Source organism: Amblyraja radiata, chromosome 4 (assembly GCF_010909765.2).
Source record: "Amblyraja radiata isolate CabotCenter1 chromosome 4, sAmbRad1.1.pri, whole genome shotgun sequence".
In the NCBI taxonomy this organism is placed as follows: domain Eukaryota; kingdom Metazoa; phylum Chordata; class Chondrichthyes; order Rajiformes; family Rajidae; genus Amblyraja; species Amblyraja radiata.
Window position 1 is genome coordinate 16,861,194 of NC_045959.1, and position 20,779 is coordinate 16,881,972.

A 20,779-nucleotide genomic window follows, 5' to 3' on the forward strand; every position below is an offset into this window, starting at 1 on the left:
TTTTTAGGGAATGGCTTTCCATTACGTGACTTTTCCTTTTCTTTTGACAGATAAACTAAATTATCCTGATTCTGTGATAAACAGAGTAACTGAGAAGTCGAGGCAGAAACAGACAAATATGTAAGTAAAATTCACATTGATAGAACAAAACTAAGCATTACTACAATTTGGGCAGCTTTTATCGATGCAATTAATGAACATCATTTAACAGTACATAGGCTCCTCGTATCCTATACTTAAAGGATATTGGATTCCCTCAGCATTTGAATTGGTTTATATAGGGAGCAGATTCATGGTGTTGTTTGTGTTGGCTTAACCTCACTGGTAGTTCGGTTTCCTTCTCCTACATGCTGTTTATTGACTTCTTTCAGAGGTGCAAATATATAGCTGTTGGGGAGACTTGGATGAACTTGACTGTAAAGGTCATGGAACTGAACACACAAAGAACTTTCTGAAGGAAGAGAGATTACAGAAGATAGAAAAGTGACAGCAAGACAGGTCCATGTCAATTCAGTTTTCATGACATATAGCCATTCCTGTTACCTTTTACCCGCCAAGTAGATAATGAATGACCTTTCTCTTGAATGTTTTGGTCCTGGTGATTGTGCCTTAGGCTTGCAATGCCACCATTCCTTTCAGCATTTTATTTTTATTTTTTATTGAGATAGGATAAAAGCTGATATTGTGCTGAATATAAAAACCTACTATTTATAAAGTACAAATTGCCAGCGAAATATAGCAAGGGTCACGTACCCAGTGAATTGTGAAACGCTAATATTTTTAAAAAATCATTATTCCATCTGTAATTTTGGGTTCCATGCAGTTTTTTTTATTGTTATTGTACTTTAAATATATATTTGAACCATGTAATCTGAAAGATATAAACTACATTAGTATTTTTTATCGGCCATGTTTTTTTAGGTATCGAGTTAAAGATAAATCTGACCGAGCTACAGTGGAACAGGTAATTGTTATATTAATTAATAATACAAATAAAGTATTTGTGAAGCTCAAGAAATATTATGCATTGCAATGTTGCTTTTAATTAGGATATTGTTTGGTTTCAATAACTTAGAGAAAATGTAAACTTATGTCAAACATATACAATTTATATTTATAATTTTTTACATTGCCTTTTAAAATATTGCGCACAATCTATAGTGTGTGCAAGCTCCTATTGGAAATGTTAATGTAATGGAATGTCTTACTCTTTATCCTTTATCTGTACACTGTGGATTGCTTGATTGTAATCATGTATAGTCTTTGACTGGATAACACGCAACAAAAACTTTTCACAGTACCAAGATATATGTGACAATAATAAAAACTAAACCAACAATGATCAAATAAAACCTATCTACTTTGCCATTTGTTCATAATCTGCTACATACAATTTTTCTATCTGTTGAAAAAAGTATGTTAATTTTAAAGGACAAAGCAGCAAAATGAAGAAATCTTTTCTCAATGTGATCAACCAAATTCCATGTAGCCTGAATTTTGTTTTTTACATTTTATAATTAGATTACTCTTTGTTTTGTAATAGATAAACCAAAGTATCGCTGAAGTAGACTACATATTCTTCTTGGTATATTTTAACTGTTATAACATGCAGTGCTGCAGGGACTTGCTTTGTAGTTTCTGAAACGCTTCATGATGGATGTAATGGATTATGTCTTTGGAGGCCTCCAACCCCCCAAAAATAAAAACCAAGAAAATAGGTGCAGGGGTAAGTTATTCGGCCCTTTGAGCCAGCACCACTATTCAATAAGATCATGGCTGATCATCCAAATTCAGTACCCCATTCTTGCTTTCTCCCCATATCCCTTGACTCCGTTAGCCCGAAGAACTATAGTACATCTAACTCTCTCTTGAATACATCCAGTGAATTGGCCTCCACTGCCTTTTGTGGCAGAGAATTCCATAGATTAACAACTCTCTGGGTGAAAAGGTTTTTCCTCATCTCTGTCCTCATCTCACCCCTCTTTCTTAAACTGAGACCCCTGGTTCTAGACACCTCTCCCCCACCCCAACATCGCGAACATTTTACCTGCATCTAGCCTTAAGAATTGTATATGTTTCTAAATGACTTTTGAGCATTGGCACAGTTTCATTCTGCACTTTGCTTTTTGAATGAATTCTTTTCAGCTCCCAGACTTATCTCCATTGTATTTATATACTCTCCGCATAATACATATTGTAGAGAGAATATGGTTTGCAGAAATCAGTTAAAGTGGCAATCCATGAGGTAAAAAAATTAATCAAGCTACATTTTATTTAAAATATCAAATGGAATAATGATCGCACCAATGCATTAATCTAATCTCTTCGGCAAAGATGTAAATTTATTTGTGAAGGGTATATGATTCAGTTGAAATTGTGATAATAAGGGCATTTCATTTTGCAATCAAGGCCCAGGTCTGCATATCACATTGCCCAAACATACTGATCAATCTTTGATGAATCCAACCGCATTGAACGGTTGGAGCTGCGGTTGGATTCATACTGGAGCATCCACGATGCTGAGAAAGGTGTGAATAGCACGTACAGTGAGTTGGCCACACCGCAGGTAAAAGTTAAGTGGACAGAAAGGGAACGGGTGGCCAATAGCCAGCGTAGCAGTAGGCAGGTAGTGCAGGGGTCCACTGCGGTCATCTCCCTCCTAAACAGATATACCATTTTGGATACTGTTGGGGGGATAGCTCATCAGGGGAAGGCAGCAGCAGCCAAGTTCATTGCACCGTGGGTGGCTCAGCGGCACAGGAGGGGAGGAAAAAGAGTGGAAGGGCTATAGTAATAGGGGATTCAATTGTAAGGGGAATAGATAGGCGTTTTTGCGGCCGCAAACGAGACTCCAGGATGGTATGTTACCTCCCTGTTGCAAGGGTCAGGGATGTCACTGAGCGGCTGCAAAACATTCTGGAGGGGGAGGGTGAACAGCCAGTTGTCGTGGTGCACATTGGCACCAACGATATAAGTTAAAAAAATGGGATGAGGTCCTACAAGGTGAATTTAGGGAACTAGGAGATAAACTTAAAAGTAGGACCTCAAAGGTAATAATCTCTGGATTACTACCAGTGCCACGTGCTAGTCAGAGTAGAAAGAGGAGGATATTGCAGATGAATACGTGGCTTGAAAAATGGTGCAAGGGGGAGGGATTCAAATTTCGAGGGCAATGGAACCAGTTCTGCAGGAGGTGGGACCAGTACAAAAAGGATGGTCTGCACCTGGGCTTGAATGGAACCAATGTCCTTGGGGAAGTGCTTGCTCGTGCTGTCGGGGAGGATTTAAACTAATGTGGCAGGGGGATGGGAGCATGAGCAGGAAGACAGAGGGGTGTAAAATGAGGGTAGAAGCAATAGGTAGCAAGGTGAAAAGTAAAAGTGGCAGGCTGACAAATCCAGGGCAAAAATCAAAAAGGGCCACTTTTCAACATAATTGTATAAGGGATAAGAGTGTTGTAAAAACAAGCCTGAAGGCTTTGTGTCTCAATGCAAGGAGCATTCGTAATAAGGTGGATGAGTTGAATGTGCAGATTGTTATTAATGAATATGATATAGTTGGGATCACGGAGACATGGCTCCAGGGTGACCAAGGCTGGGAGCTGAACATCCAGGGATATTCAATATTCAGGAGGGATAGAGAGAAAGGAAAAGGCGGTGGGGTAGCGTTGCTGGTTAGAGAGGAGATTAACGCAATAGAAAGGAAGGACATTAGCTTGGAGGATGTGGAATCAATATGGGTAGAGCTGCTAAACACTAAGGGGCAGAAAATAGTAGTGGGAGTTGTGTACAGGCCACCTAACAGTAGTAGTGGAGTTGGGGATGGCATCAAACAGGAAATTAGAAATGCGTGCAACAAAGGTAAAACAGTTATAATGGGTGACTTCAATCTACATATAGATTGGGTGAATCAAATTGGCAGGGGTGCTGACAAAGATGATTTCTTGGAATGTATGCGGGATAGTTTTCTGAACCAACATGTAGAGGAACCAACGAGAGAGCAGGCTATTCTAGACTGGGTATTGAGTAATGAGGAAGGGTTAGTTAGCAGTCTTGTTGTGCGTGGCCCCTTGGGCAAGAGTGACCATAATATGGTTGAGTTCTTCATTAGGATGGAGAGTGACAGTTAATTCAGAAACAAGGGTTCTGAACTTAAAGAAAGGTAACTTTGAGGGTATGAGACGTGTATTGGTCAAGATAGACTGACAATTGATTCTTAAAGGGTTGACGGTGGATATGCAATGGAAGGCATTTAAAGACTGCATGGATGAGCTACAACAATTGTTCATCCCAGTTTGGCAAAAGAATAAATCAGGGAAAGTAGTGCATCCGTGGATAACAAGGGAAATCAGGGTTAGTATCAAAACAAAAGATGAAGCGTACAAATTAGCCAGAAAAAGCAGCCTGCCAGAGGACTGGGAGAAATTCAGAGCCCAGCAGAGGAGGACAAAGGGCTTAATTAGGAAAGGGAAAATAGATTATGAAAGAAAACTGGCAGGGAATATAAAAACTGACTGCAAATGTTTTTATAGATATGTGAAGAGAAAAAGATTAAATGTAGGTCCCTTGCAGTCAGAAACAGGTGAATTGATCATGGGGAACAAGGACATTGCAGACCAAATGAATAACTACTTTGGTTCTGTCTTCACTAAGGAAGACATAAATAATCTGCCGGAAATAGCAGGGGACGGGGGTCCAATGAGATGGAGGAACTGAGTGAAATCCAGGTTAGTCGGGAAATGGTGTTAGGTAAATTGAACGGATTAAAGGCCGATAAATCCACAGGGCCAGATAGGCTGCATCCCAGAGTACTTAAGGAAGTAGCCCCAGAAATAGTGGATGCATTAGTGATAATTTTTGAAAACTCTTTAGATTCTGAAGTAGTTCCTGATGATTGGAGGGTAGCTAATGTAACCCTACTTTTTAAAAAGGGAGGTAGAGAGAAAACGGGGAATTACAGACCAGTTAGTCTAACATCGGTAGTGGGGAAACTGCTAGAGTCAGTTATTAAAGATGGGATAGCAGCACATTTGGAAAGTGGTGAAATCATTGGACAAAGTCAGCATGGATTTACGAAAGGTAAATCATGTCTGGCGAATCTCATAGAATTCGAGGATGTAACTAGTAAAGTGGATAAGGGAGAACCAGTGGATGTGTTATATCTGGACTTTCAGAAGGCTTTCGACAAGGTCCCACATAAGAGATTAGTACACAAACTTAAAGCACACGGTATTGGGGGTTCAGTATTGATGTGGATAGAGTACTGGTTGACAAACAGGAAGCAAAGAGTAGGAGTAAACGGGTCCTTTTCAGAATGGCAGGCAGTGACTAGTGGGGTAGCGCAAGGCTCGGTGCTGGAACCCCAGCTATTTACAATATATATTAATGATTTGGACGAGGGAATTGAATGCAACATCTCCAAGTTTGCGGATGACACGAAGCTGGTGGGCAGTGTTAGCTGTGAGGAGGATGCTAGAAGGCTGCAAGGTGACTTGGATAGGCTGGGTGAGTGGGCAAATGCATGGCAGATGCAGTATAATGTGGATAAATGTGAGGTTATCCACTTTGGTGGCAAAAACAGGAACGTAGACTATTATCTGAATGGTGGCCGATTAGGAAAAGGGGAGATGCAACGAGACCTAGGTGTCATGGTACACCAGTCATTGAAAGTAGGCATGCAGGTGCAGCAGGCAGTGAAGAAAGCGAATGGTATGTTAGCATTCATAGCAAAAGGATTTGAGTATAGGAGCAGGGAGGTTCTACTACAGTTGTACAGGGCCTTGGTGAGACCACACCTGGAGTATTGTGTACAGTTTTGGTCTCCTAATCTGAGGAAAGACATTCTTGCCATAGAGGGAGTTCAGAGAAGGTTCACCAGACTGATTCCTGAGATGGCAGGACTTTCATATGACTGGATAGACTCGGCTTGTACTCGCTAGAATTTAGAAGATTGAGGGGGGATATTATAAAAACTTACAAAATTCTTAAGGAGTTGGACAGGCTAGATGCAGGAAGATTGTTCCCGATGTTGGGGAATTCCAGAACACGGGGTCACAGTTTAAGGATAAAGGGGAAGTTTTTTAGGACCGAGATGAGAAAAACATTTTTCACACAGAGAGTGGTGAATCTGTGGAATTCTCTGCCACAGAAGGTAGTTGAGGCCAGTTCATTGGCTATATTTAAGAGGGAGTTAGATGTGGCCCTTGTGGCTAAAGGGATCAGGGGGTATGGCGAGAAGGCAGGTACAGGATACTGAGTTGGATGATCAGCCATGATCATATTGAATGGCAGTGCAGGCTCGAAGGGCCGAATGGGATGCTCGTAGAAAATAGGTGCAGGGGGAGGCCATTCGGCCCTTCGAGCCAGCACCGCCATTCATTGTGATTATGGCTGATCGTTCCTGCACCTATTTTCTGTTTCTGTGTTTACAAGGTAGACAAAAATGTTGGGGAAGCTCAGCGGGTGAGGCAGCATCTATGGAGCAAAGGAATAGTTGACGTTTCGAGTCGAGACCCTTCTTCAGACTGATCAATCTTTACATATTGTTTTATGAAACTTGGTTTCACAGTCATGTCATTCTCTAGGTTTTGGATCCAAGAACTCGAATGATTCTGTTTAAAATGCTGAGCAGAGGAGTGATCTCTCAAATCCATGGATGTATCAGCACAGGCAAAGAGGTAATTTTCACTAAGGATGTTGCGATTCACTTCAAGATGATAAATGTGAATGAGATGAATTTAAGCAGGACATGCTTGGTAGATGCCAGTATACGGTGGTGATTTCAAAAGAATGTGACAATTGTTGGTACTGTCATCAGCTTTTTGATTTGTGTATTGTGATTGCAAAAAATCTTAAGTAAATTCTTGAAATGCTTAGCAAGACAGTCAGCATTTGCAGAAAGAAGTGGTTAATGTCCAAACTTCATTTTTTAACCAAATGTACACTTCTTAAAATGTGGCAGGTTTAGACAGCTAAATAGATTATTTTTACAATTTGATTCCCTTACACAAGATAGCACATCATAATGCTCACAAAAGCTAACATGAGAAATCATTATCCCTCTGCATGTACTTTTTTTTAAATCTGATTTTTTTAAATTACATTTAACTTATTTGTTTTTTGCATGATTGCTTCAAGCCTCCTTCATTGATCTAATTTTCACCCTTTTAACCCACAGGCAAATGTATATCAGGCAACTGCAAGCAGTGGAGAAAGCAGAGCTATAAAGATCTACAAAACTTCAATCCTAATATTTAAAGATCGTGATAAATATGTTAGTGGTGAATTCAGGTATGATTTATGAAATGTGCTTTATATTTTTAAATAATTCACCTGTTTTATATTAAATTTATAAGCAATATAAAGGATGCATTCTGTACCTCACTCATATTGATTTTTTCTTTTGTATATCTTGTTACTATTTAATATTGTAGCCCCCCCCCCCCCCCCTCCCCCGTAACTTGTATTTATCTATGTGTTTGACGTGCATCCAAAGAACTCCTAAAATGAAGGAATCAAGAGTCAAGAGAGTTTTATTGTCATATGTCCCAGATAGGACAATCAACGATCATTGCACAACTTCGTATGGAATGTGAATTAAGACAGCGGATATGCATAAAGTAATGGAAATTATCTGTGAAATCATATTTGGGAAACATTGCAGATAATCATTACATTTTTCAATAATGTTTGTAGATTGGCATTAATGTAGTAATTGTCATGTGATCGAGGCAAATATCCTCTCACTGCCAGGATAACTTAAATGCCATCCAAGAATCTGAAGCATTTCTTGAAGCTACTTACAATAACCTGTATATGAAAAGCATATTCAGTATTCAAGGTACTGATATTACAGACAGTACTTATGTAATATTTATTTCCTTTGATTCTGTAATAATGCTATTAAATACTTGTTTTCATGATGTAGCAACTACAACAGACTTGTTATTTAAAGAAAAATGTTAAAGGGCATTAAGTAGTATAGAATATAAATATATGTGCAATTAAAGTTGTACTTTATAAACCAAGCACATTTGACAGGAGCAAATCTATTTTTTAGATTTCGCCATGGCTACTGCAAGAGAAATCCAAGAAAAATGGTGAGGACCTGGGCAGAAAAGGAAATGAGAAATTTGATCAGGTACTGAAAATAATTTGTTGAAGCTGGAGGCAGTCTTGCTATATTTATATACTGTCTCAATTGTAGATGCATAGTTTGTAACTATCTGTAATTAATGGCAACTTTGGAAATGTTCTACACCATTAATTTTGTTTCCTCTGAGCATTAGGCAGCTCACTATTGACATCTCCCATACTATTGTGTAAGGAAAGTAATACAATGCACACAACTTTTTTTCACTTCACTCTTCATGTTGCACAATGCATTTCTCGTTTTTGCATTTTTAAATCCACATCAAGACATTTACAATTGTAGTCAACATATTTCCATGGGTTGCATAGGATAAATCTGATTGGGTGGTAAACATCTATAGGATCCCTAGTTTTCTAAATGGTATACAGAAATCTCAATGATAAACAGAAAATTGTCCCGACTTGTTATTCCTGCTGATAGTTTATTCCCATTGTTTTTCTTTCTTGATAGATTTAATCTTCATGAATCATTTATCCTCCTGAAATAGTTTAAAGCGGACATGCTTGCAACCATTATTTGAATTTGATCCTTTAATTTATTTTAAATCATGTTTATTTTTTAAGTTTTAATGTCTCATTTCATACATTCCAGATGTAGAGGTGAATATTTGGCGATGAATAAAACTGAATATATTAATATTTATTTTGCCCATTAGTTTTTTCATATCCCCCTTTGTGATCTTCGGTGACATCAGAAAGCAAAATTGTAATCTAAGTACTTACGTAAAAGTACTTTTACTATAACCTAAATTATAGAAATTTAGCGGCTTGATTAACACCTCAGATACAAAGTTCTTGATATTGGAAAGAATCTGATAAACATCTTAAAATAGCTGTAATCAATCATAAATCTCCAAAAACTTCAAGAAAGTGTCAGAGAGGGCAGAAACAGCAATTCTGCCCAACTCGTCAATGCCAACCAAGATGCCCATCTAAACTAAAAGGTGTCTGAATTTCATGATTTGACTTCTTTGGATACTGCGTTCAATTAGACCAACTAATTGTTTCAATTGCAAATCAAAAGAAAAATCTGCAGATGTTGGACATCTGAAATATAAACAGAAAATAGTGGAAATATTCAGAGGGTCAGACCACATTTGTGGGGAGAGAAACAGATAAAGATTCGAGTTGAATAATTGTTTTGGATCTCATCATGTGTTTTGGGATTGTTTCATTTGGACGTAGTCAATAATTTTCTGTTATTTGCTCTAAAAAATTAATGCATCTAACTTTTAATAAAAACTAATTATTTGAGGCATCAATATTCTGTTGGGCATCAATAAAATTGATGGTAATTCTGTATGATTATGCACATTATTGGCACAATAAATATTCTATTGGCCATGTAATTAAATAATGATAACACCTGGACATGAACATACAAGATATCCATTTTATTAATGAACTCTTTGAAACAGCAACATTTAATGGCTGTTAATTAAGCAGCAGAGCGTATTCCATATAACTTACTGAATGTTTGTGTTTAGCGCATTACTGTGTATTTAACTGTAAAAATTAATGCTGTTCATTTCTAACCTAGGTTGCAGACAGCAAAAATACCTTGCCCAGAGCCAATTATGCTCAGGAGTCATGTGCTTGTTATGGGTTTTATTGGTAAAGATGACATGTGAGTCTTGTAGAATTCAAACTCTTATTTTATTGTAAAAAGATCATATATTTAAGAGCCTCATTGCAGCATTCATCAGACAACCTGTCATTGTGATTTTTTTGTTGTATGTCAGGAGTACTAAGGATAAAGCATAAGTATTACTGGATAAAGCATAAATGATACAGGTCAAACAAAATCCCAGCCGGAACACAAGATTTATGCTCAAGAACTAGCTGTGCCTCTGACCAAGCTGTTTCAGTGCAATTATACACCGGCATCTACCTGACAATGTGGAAAATTCTTCATTTCTTATGGGCCTGTTGCTTTTGTCCTTTGTGTGAGAGGTAGATACTGCATTCATCAGACGTGCAGTGTACTTCATCGCGCTCCAGGTTTGTGCTTGGTAGAAAGGCATCTGGTCTACCATTGTAGTAATGGTGCTTGTGGCTTGGCCATTTGAGTTTCCGATTGATGGCGACCCTCAATGTGTTGATGATAGATTTGTCATCGGTAGTGCCATTGAATATCAGAGGCAGGTAGTTCTCTCTCTTTGAATATTTTCACCTGGCACATTTATGACATGAATTTTGTGTGCTCCTTGTCAGCCATTGCCTGAATTTTGTCACAGTTTTGCTGCATGCAAACGAGAGATTGCTTCAATTGCTGAGGAATTGCCAATAAAATCGAACATTGTGCAACCATGAGGAACCTCTTGAGATATTTCTAGACTGAGATTACTGTATGCCAATAAGCACAACAGTCTTCCTTTGTTTGAGGTATCACTCCACTCACTTGAATGTTTGGGAATTATTATCTTTACGTTTGCTAAGGCATCTTGATGGTACACTTAGTCAAATATTACCTTGTTGTCATTGTCAAGGACAGACACTCTGGCCTGCTTCTGGAAGACACCTAGCTTCTGGAATTCAGCTATTTTGTCCATGTTGGATCAAGGCTGTGATGAGGTCTGGAGCTGAATGCTCAAGGCAAAACCCAAACCAGGCATCAGTGAATAGATTATTGGTAAATAAGTGCCACTGGATAGTACCGTTGATGACAATCTCCATTAGGACATCAGTGACGAGGGGAAAATGATTGGGTAGTAATTAGCCAGAATAAATTGTCCTATACTTTGTAAAGGCAATGTACATGTGCACTTCTCCACAATAATAATGGAATAGTTTGTCATGAGGCACACCTAGTTATGGTGTGCACATCTTCAATACTAATATTGGGATGTTGTCTGGTCACATTGCTTTTGCTGTATCCAGTGATCTCACCTATTATTTGATAATTAATTTATTACTTTTACTGCATATGAGGAAAATTATTAGGTGTAGGAAGGAACTGCAGATGCTGGTTTAAATCGAAGATAGACAGAAAATGCTGGAGTAGCTCAGCGGGTCAGGCAAGATCTCTGGAGAGAAGGAATGGGTGACGTTTTGGGTTGAGACTACAGTCTGAAGAAGGGTCTTGACCGGAAACGTCACCCATTCCTTCTCTCCAGAGATGCTGCCGGTCCCGCTGAGTTACTCAAGCATTTTGTGTCTATCTTTGAGGAAAATTATTGCTTAATTCTTTGATTAAAAAATGTTAGAAACTGTGATATTTTGAAAAATGCTGGTCTAGATGAGTACTTTTATTTAGTTAAATCAGGATCACAAGGCGGCCAATGTACAAGTGGGTTCATTGGAATCAACCTTGTTTTAAAACGTTAAAATTTCTGTATCTTAAAAATAAATTGCTGAAGTTCTGTATTTTCACAGCTCCATTTCTGTCATAAACTTCTGTTATATCTGTTTCAATATAAAGGAATTAACAAACTACTAATTTATTGTAGAAACAAGAAACTGCAGATGCTGATTTACAAAAAACTTGTAATTTTTCTTTATCAAAAAGTCGTATTTATTTAACATCTTTTATTCTCTAGGCCAGCACCCCTGTTGAAGAATGCTCATTTGTCTGAATCCAAGGCCAGGGAGCTTTATTTTCTTATAATTCAATATATGCGAAGAATGTACAAGGACGCCAGGCTGGTTCATGCTGATCTCAGTGAATTTAATCTGTTGTGAGTTATTTTTCCAATATTTTCTGTCTGACTTATCTGTATTTAGGGTTTACAATGAATCTATTCATCATACCTTTTGTAGTTTGTATGAAGTTTTGAAGTTTATGGTATGATGGCCATTGGTCAGATCATTGATGATGCAGCTCTATAAGAGTTTGATGAGGCTGTATTTGGAATACTGTGTGCAGTTGCTGTTGGCTCATTACAAGAAGGCTTTGAAAGAGGGTGCAGAAGAGGTTTATCAGAATGTTAGGTAGACACAAAATGCTGGAGTAACTTAGCGCATCTCTGGAGAGAAGGAATTGGTGACGTTTCGGTTTGAGGCTCTTCTTCAGACTGATCAGATTTATCAGAATGCTGCCTGGATTAGGTGGTATTAGCCACAAGGAGAGGTTGGGCAAACTTGGATTGTTTTCTCTAGAACACTGGAAGATGAGGTGAAATCAATGAATTCACTCTCCTAAACTTGAGCCCGACTACCTGTCATCATATGACAAACCGATCATCGCTGGAACCACTCGTAAACCCTGAAGTATGTTTTTCCTTGGGAGAGAGAGATCAAACCTGAACTGCACCCCAGGTGTAGTCACCAGGATTTGTGTAATTGAAATCACGTGTCTCTACTTTTCTATTCAAATACTCTTGCAATAAATCCAACAAACCCTTTGAACTCAACAAAAATGCCATTTGTTCTGCCAATTCAATTTTGTTTAATAATATCTAGACTGGTATCTTCCTAAAAACTCTTTTGAAAGCTCAAATTCACATCGACTGGTTCATGGTTATCTATTCTGCTAAGTACATTCAAAATGTTACAAAAGGTTTGTGAAATATGCTCTTTCATAATAATAATAATAATAATAAATTTTATTTATGGGCGCCTTTCAAGAGTCTCAAGGACACCTTACAAAAATTTAGCAGGTAGAGGAAAAACATGTAAGGGGAATGAAATAAATAGTAGAGACATGACGTACACAAAGTAAAGACAGAATTCAATACAAAACACAATATGAAGCAATTAATGCACAGATGAAAAGGGAGGGGGACGTGGGGCTAAGGATAGGCAGAGGTGAAGAGATGGGTCTTGAGGCGGGACTGGAAGATGGTGAGGGACACGGAATTGCGGATCAGTTGGGGGAGGGAGTTCCAGAGCCTGGGAGCTGCCCTGGAGAAGGCTCTGTCCCCAAAACTGCGGAGGTTGGACTTGTGGATGGAGAGGAGACCGGCTGATATGGTGGAAGTGATGGGGTGTGATGTGTTGAGCCTATGAGGAGGAATTCATAAACCATGTTGACTCTGGCCAAATCTGTTATTTTCTTTTGCCCCCTTTACCAGTTCCTTAATAATAGATTGTAATACTTTCATTAGTTGCATCCATCTTTATCTAATTTTTTACTGCATACCCTATTCTTTTTTCAACCTGGCTTTCCTTTTCCTGTGTCATTGCTGTTAGCCTTGCATACTGTATCCAACAAAGTTCTCTTACTATCTTAACTATGACTCGTGGTTTTTGAGTTTAACCCACTCAGCTATTTAAGAAAAACATCTATCCTGTGTTATTTCTCATATTCCTTAAAGACCTTTCCTCAACCTTTTATCTTTACTGAAATGATTCGGCCTCTTCAGTTTTCCATGAAATTACAGTAATTCATTGCTAGTATTATTGTTAAATATTTTGTTTACTTTCACCAGAACCTCTATAGCTATTTACAATAAGGAAACCGAATCTGTACGCAATTCTTAAAAGCTGGTAGGCCATGGATTTCACATTATCAAGCAATTAATAAGTATAATTATTTCTATATTTTGTTATTTGTATCAAATGATTATATTAAAGTGCACATTTGCCTAATATTGCTGAAAATGGGAAATTCATTTTTGAATTGTGTTTGTCATTTGAAAATATGTTTTAAAAATTTAATTGTATGTATTGCCCAAGCTTTTTTACTTAATGAAATTCATAGTCATTAAGCGATTCAGCATGTAAACGAGCCCTTAGGCTCAATTCGTCTATGCCAACCAAGTTGCTCAACCTAGCTAGTTCTACCTGCCTGCATCTGGCCCATATCCCTCCAAACCTTTCCTATCTATTCACGAATGAGCAACTAGGTAATTTATGCATATACTGTTTTTGTCATTACGTAGGTACCACGATGGGGGAATTTATATCATTGATGTATCCCAGTCAGTGGAACACGATCATCCATGTGCCTTGGAGTTTCTCCGAAAAGATTGCCTCAATATTAATGGTGGGTCAAAACCACAAATATTTTTGTTCCTGTTCAGATCGTTCCTTTTGATTTGTTGGAGACTATGATTAATTGTTATATAATAACTGTTAAATTGAATCGTAAGTATTGAATATGCAGAAAGATGCTACATTAATCCCCTCGAGTCTTCATTGAATGGAGAGGTTGCCCCCATAGATAGAATCATAGAGTGATAGTGTGGAAACAGGCCCTTCGGCCCAACGTGCCCGCACTAGCCAACATGTCCCAGCTACACTAGTCCCACCTGCCTGCACTTGGTCCATATCCCACAAAAGCTGTCCTATCCATGTAACTGTTTCTTAAACGTTGGGATATCCCAGCCTCAACTACATCTTCTGGCAGCTTGTTCCATACACCCACCACCTTTTGTGTGAAAAGGTAACCCCTCAGATTCCTATTAAATCTTTTCCCCTTCACCTTGAACTTATTTCCTCTGGTCCTCAATTCCCCTACTCTGGGCAAGAGACTGTGCATCTACCCTATCTATTCCTCTCATGATTTTGTACACCTCTATAAGATCATCCCTCATCCTCCTGCGCTCCAAGGAATAGAGACCCAGTTAACTCAACCTCCCTATAGCTCACACCCTCTAGTCCTGGCAACATCCTTGTAAATCTTCGCTGAACCCTTTCAAGCTTGACAATATCTTTCCTATAACATGGTGCCCAGAGCTGAATACAATATTCTAAATGCGGTCTCACCAACGTCTTATACAACTGCAACATGACCTCCCAACTTCTATACTTAATACTCTGACTGATGAAGGGCAATGTGCCAAAAGCCTTTTTGACCATCTTATCCACCTGCGACTTGACCTTCAAGGAACCATGCACTTGCACTCCGAGATCACACTGCTCTACAACACTGCCCAGAGGCCTACCATTCACGTAGGTCCTGCCCTTGTTAGACGTCCCAAAATGCAATACCTCACACTTCTCTGTATTAAATTCCATCAACCATTCCTCAGCCCATCTGGCCAATCCATCCAGATCCTGCTGCAATCTTTCACAACTATAATGATAATAATGATGGATGGGATTTATATAGCGCCTTTCTAATACTCAAGGCGCTTTACATCGCATTATTCATTCACTCCTCAGTCACACTCGGTGGTGGTAAGCTACTTCTGTAGCCACAGCTGCCCTGGGGCAGACTGACGGAAGCGTGGCTGCCAATCTGCGCCTACGGCCCCTCTGACCACCACCAATCACTCACACACATTCACACACAGGCAAAGGTGGGTGAAGTGTCTTGCCCAAGGACACAACGACAGTATGCACTCCAAGCGGGATTCGAACCGGCTACCTTCCGGTTGCCAGCCGAACACTTAGCCCATTGTGCCATCTGTCGTCCCTATCTGCACTATCTGCAAAACCACCCACTTTGGTATCATCAGCAAACTTGCTAATCTTGCCCTGTATGTTCTCATCCAAATCATTGATGTTGATGACAAACAGTAAAGGGCCCAGCACCGAACCCTGAGGCACATCACTAATCAAAGGCCTCCAGTCCGAGAAGCAACCTTCCACCATCACCCTCTGCTTCCTTCCATGAAGCCAATTTGCTATCCATTCAGCTATCCATGGATCGCATGCGATCTAACCTGCGGAACCTCGATACGAAAGTTGATACATAATGCCATGTCCAGGATGCTAAATTATTAATCTTGTTTTTAACAGCATCTATAAAATTAAACATATGGTCTCTGGTACTTTCTTAATCTCATATTCGGTGGTTTAATGTGGAAAATTACGTTTTCTGAGGATTATTTATGAAATGGGATTCTTTCAAAATAATCAATTTAAGCAGACTATTTAATGAATTTGTGTTTTTATTTGTTCATAACCAGGATAGTCTCTTAGTATGCATGGCTGCTCATTATTGTTTAATTATTGGTATTTTTATTTGTTCTTCTAGGCTATAATTAGGCATATTCTTTAATTCATTTCAGTTTTACTTTTGCTATTTATATATTTCATACATATTCAATGAACACTTATCTTCAAATTTTTACTGCTTGGTAATTTCTTATATAATTGTTTTTAATATATTATTACTGTTATGGATGAGTTTCCAACTTATTGCCAGCTGCACAGAATGAATACATGATATTTCATATGCATCTATGTTTGTAAATTTCTGAAAATTATATGCTTGACTTTCTAATTGCATAAGGTTTAGAGAATGTTTGCATTATTTCCATTATTTTGATTTAAATCACAAACTGATGCTATATTTTTGTGGTAGAATTTTTCCGTAAACACGACGTTGCTGTGATGACTGTTCGAGAGCTCTTTGAATTTGTCACAGATCCTTCAATTGCAGAAGATAACCTTGATGCTTACCTAGAAAAGGTAAGACTTTACAGTACATTCCTGAAATAAAATTCTAGTTTTCTTAAAGCAGCAAGATGCAGAAAGATATATTGAATTTTAATTATGTTATATTTAGGTTTAATCAGTGGTGGCCTTGCAATAAAATAGTGTACATGTCCTCCCCTGCATATGAACAGTTGACTTATGGACACCCCAAATATATGAGTGTTTGGAAGACTGGTGGAATTGATTTGCTGGCTCCTGCAAGGCTGCAGGCAGGCATCATCTGCCAGTGGGAGCGGGGCTTTTTTGCATGCCTTTTCTTTATCCACCTGAGCTACAATAATTGGGAGCTGGGTTGTGCCAAGCAGAGCTGGGAGCTCTGAGCAGACTCGCCGTGTCAGGGAGGCTGGCTGATGGCTTTCTGTGAGCTACGTCGCAATATTTTTGTTCATTTCTGACTTATGGACAATTCTCATCTAACCTTATCATATCTGGGGACTTCATATATATCCCACCTCTCTGATATTGTACGGTTAATTTGTATAGTAGCTCCAATCAGCAAGTAGTAATTTGATGTGATTTTTCATTCACTGCTTGGAATAAATTATTACATTACCTGACCAAGATGACTTCATCATATGCTACAAAAATACTGCACATTTTGATTTTTTCTCATATAGATACTGAGATATAGATTCCTATAGATACTGAGAATACAAATTGCAAGCATAAGTTTGTCGTACTGTAATTACGCATGCACACTTCTGTTGGAGCTGTAGTATCCACCTTCAGCTCGCAGTATTAGCCCATGCAAAATTATTGTGTTCTTAGCAACGCAACTTTCTGAATCTCTGCATTTTACTGTTTGATTATAACATTATAAAAACGTGTGATAAATATAAAACAATCTTTGTCTCTTAGAATTGTGGCTTAATTTATGTCCATTCTGTTCCAATAATCCCCAGTACACTACACCCAAAGGCTACACTAGATCATGAGTCCTCATAATACATTTATTTATCCATTAATGTTTTGTCTTTTAATAGTTTAACTTAAATTTCAACCTTAATTTTCAAACAAGCTTGCAATTGGATGTTTTTATCTGAACAACACAGATGAAGGCGCATCTCTATTTTAAATGAAGTGCAAGCATTTTTCTATGTGGTCTGATAATGGATATTTTCACCTTTTCCATTGTCATGTATGTAAGAGAAAGAGATTAAATCAGTCTTTTCTTGCATTGATGGCCAAAATACCCCACTATATCATAAAGAATTTAGGATTTTTTTTAAATGGAATTTGGTATGAAAGGAATAACACTGAACAAATGTCTACACAACTGTGAGTACCCTTAATGTGGTTTGAAAATGAAAATATGGGTTGTTTGATGTAAAAAGGCACTGTCTGCAAATGGTTGTTTGGGTGCTTTGGCTTGAAGTTGAAAGGTACTACATAATGCAAATGGTGGCTTGGGTGCCCTTGGCTTGAAGTTGAAAGGCACTACTTGCTGCAAATGGTGGCTTGGGTGCTTTGGCTTGAGGTTGAAAGGCACTACTTACTGCAAATGGTGGCTTGAAGTTGAAAGGCACTACTTACTGCAAATGGTGGCATGAAGTTGAAAGGGACTACTTATTGCAAATGGTGGCTTGGGTTCTTTGGCTTGAAGTTGAAAGGCACTACTTACTGCAAATGGTGGCTTGGGTGCTTTGGCTTGAAGTTGAAAGGCACTACTTACTGCAAATGGTGGCTTGGGTGCTTTGGCTTGAAGTTGAAAGGCACTACTTACTGCAAATGGTGGCTTGGGTGCTTTGGCTTGAAGTTGAAAGGCACTACTTACTGCAAATGGTGGCTTGGGTGCTTTGGCTTGAAGTCAAAAGGCACTACTGCAAACGCACTTACTTCCTGTTTGCACCGTATATTGATTTTAGATAAAACGCTATCACTTACGACTGTGATTTATGGCCATCTTACTCCGTCCCCCCCTCCGCTGAGCAGGTGCAGAGAATTCTTCCCATTAATGAAAAATAAAAGTGTTATTAGTGTTTAAAAAATGTTGAGAATCTCTGTCCTGTCAATCACGCCCTGAAAGCCACACCTTTTCCGGTGGGAGGGGGAGGGGTTATAAAACCCGGAAGTGTGGGTGTGGCCCAGTCTCTGCATGATGGGGGAGGGAGAGGTCATGACTCTGCCTGAGCTGTGAATCAACTGAACACACTGAATGTCTACTGAACTGTGGGTTTGGTGTTTTGTGTGGGTTTTATGGTGGTTTCACCCTGCATGAAATGGTATGAAGCTGCATTTGAATTTGGCGGCCTTGCATCCTACTTTCAATGACTGGTGTACCATGACACCCAGGTCTCCTTACCTTTTTTTGTCGTGTCTGAATTGACCAGTTCTGATGTAAAATATATCCATCTGCAATATTACATCCGTTTTTTCCACTGTCTGATCTGTTTGGCATTTACATTTGGTTTTGTGTTTTAGCAACAGCTCAGAGGAGCATTTCACAACTTTTACATGTCCTTTGTTTTCTCTTTCTCTTACTGCTCTCATTAATATATCAAACAGATGGCTCTGTAAACAGTGGAATCAGCTTGGCAACACACACTTCGCTATTACAGAGATATTCCATTAGTTTTATCCATTTTTCCGTGCCCCTCTGAGCTACAAACTAAAGGACCTGTCCCATCAGCATGCGATTGCATGCGTCTAGCACGACCAAACGGAAGCGGAGTTCGCTCTAAGTACGCGCAAAGTTCGCACAAAGTTCACGCGTGACGTAATTTACGTCAAACCCACCAATCAGTTGGGCAGGACTCGGGCCGACTGAATTTGGACGTCGCACGGTGTCGGGCGGTGACGTCATCACACAATGGCACGCCGGGCAGTGACGTCATCACGCAACGCCACTCGCTAGGCGTACGCCGTCAATGCGCTTGCGGGCCGACAGGCCGCTGGCGCGCGGAATTTTCGGACAGTGCAAGCTTTTTGGAGCCCCGTGCGATGTTAAGACCAACCCTGCACAACTCCATACGCCTCCGCCGATCGAAGTGGAACCGGACCCGCGAGGCCGTACGCCTCAAGCGACCACGTTTGGTCGCGCTAGACGCATGCAATCGCATGCTGGTGGGACAGGCCCTTAACTTGTTTTCTCACTTTCCAGTTCTGATGAAAGATATTTGATCTAAAACCTGTGACTGCTATTTCTCAACAGAACCTGTCTGACCTGCTTTACATCGAGGAATTTGTTTTTAGTTCTCGCACTTCTAATGTTGAGTTATTAAGACATGAACCCTTCGTCCATTATTCTCCACTGCTAACTGCCAATTTAAATGGATTTTCCTGACCTATTCTATCAAAACTCCTCATTTTTTTGAATAGCCCCATTATGGGTTAACTTTGCCCACCAGTATTTTACTAATATCTTCGTAAATATCAGAAATTTGTTTGTGCCTAGGGTCAATCAAATAAATTTTCTCTGGCTCTTTAAATTTCTCAAGAGTCTTTTATATCATGCCATTATCGGAATTGAAATCATTGGTTTAATTCTATATTGATAACCAAAGTGTTTAATCTATGATTTATTAAACACTTTCAGGATAGTATCTTTGTATTACATGCCTAGTGTTATAAAGCCATTCATTTATCAACTTGGTTTCTACGTGAATCCTAAGGTCTTTATATTTGCACCTCTTTCCTAATACTATCTTTTCTGGTCAATGCATTTTTTAGCCTTGTGGCTCTTGGATTATTTATAATTACTTGTGACTCTTTCCAAAGACGTACGATTGATTAAAAGTGTTCAGCTTTTTGATAATTGGTGTGAAGTCTCCTCTGTTGTGAATAACTTTATGAACAAGAGTATTGCAAAATAATCATGCAAATATGCAATGATGGAAATTGCTTGTTTGTTGTGTGTCTAACAGAACAGATGCTTTACTTATGTTATTAGGCAATGGAATTATCTGCGGATAGAACAGAGGAAGAACGATCCAACCGAGACAAAGTAGATGAAGAGGTGTGTATCTTATCGGGGAAATTGATTGTATTTTCACCTTCCTAAGCTCTCCAGATGTATTTCTGGTGCAGTTTTGCCTTGAGCATATTATCTACTTCTGTATATTTATGTTATATATATTAGTGTGCTGTTCAGTGTTACTGATTATATATAAAAGTTGAAGGTGGAGAAACTCAGCAGGTGAGGCAGCATCTATGGAGCGAAGGAATAGGCGACGTTTCGGGTTGAGGTGGGAAAAAGCAAGGAAGAGGCGAAGGCAGTAGGCTGTGGGAGAGTTGGGAAGGGGAGAGAGAAAACAAGGGAGATCAGGTTGGTTATTGCGAACTGAGTGGAGGTATTGGGCGAA

At 39.0% G+C, this 20,779-nt stretch overlaps 1 protein-coding gene across 2 annotated transcripts in view; it reads left to right on the forward strand.

Annotated features, from left to right (window-relative positions):
- The window catches only part of riok1 (RIO kinase 1), a 39,500-nt gene that overhangs the window by 13,251 nt on the left and 5,470 nt on the right, over window positions 1-20,779 (forward strand). For both annotated transcript variants that reach the window (XM_033019014.1, XM_033019013.1), the window contains 10 exons: window positions 51-120; window positions 922-964; window positions 6,584-6,676; window positions 7,177-7,289; window positions 8,059-8,139; window positions 9,691-9,777; window positions 11,690-11,827; window positions 13,973-14,076; window positions 16,345-16,451; window positions 20,368-20,433. In XM_033019014.1, coding sequence (XP_032874905.1) covers window positions 51-120; window positions 922-964; window positions 6,584-6,676; window positions 7,177-7,289; window positions 8,059-8,139; window positions 9,691-9,777; window positions 11,690-11,827; window positions 13,973-14,076; window positions 16,345-16,451; window positions 20,368-20,433 — 902 coding nt within the window. The remainder of the gene's footprint in view (window positions 1-50; window positions 121-921; window positions 965-6,583; window positions 6,677-7,176; window positions 7,290-8,058; window positions 8,140-9,690; window positions 9,778-11,689; window positions 11,828-13,972; window positions 14,077-16,344; window positions 16,452-20,367; window positions 20,434-20,779) is intronic.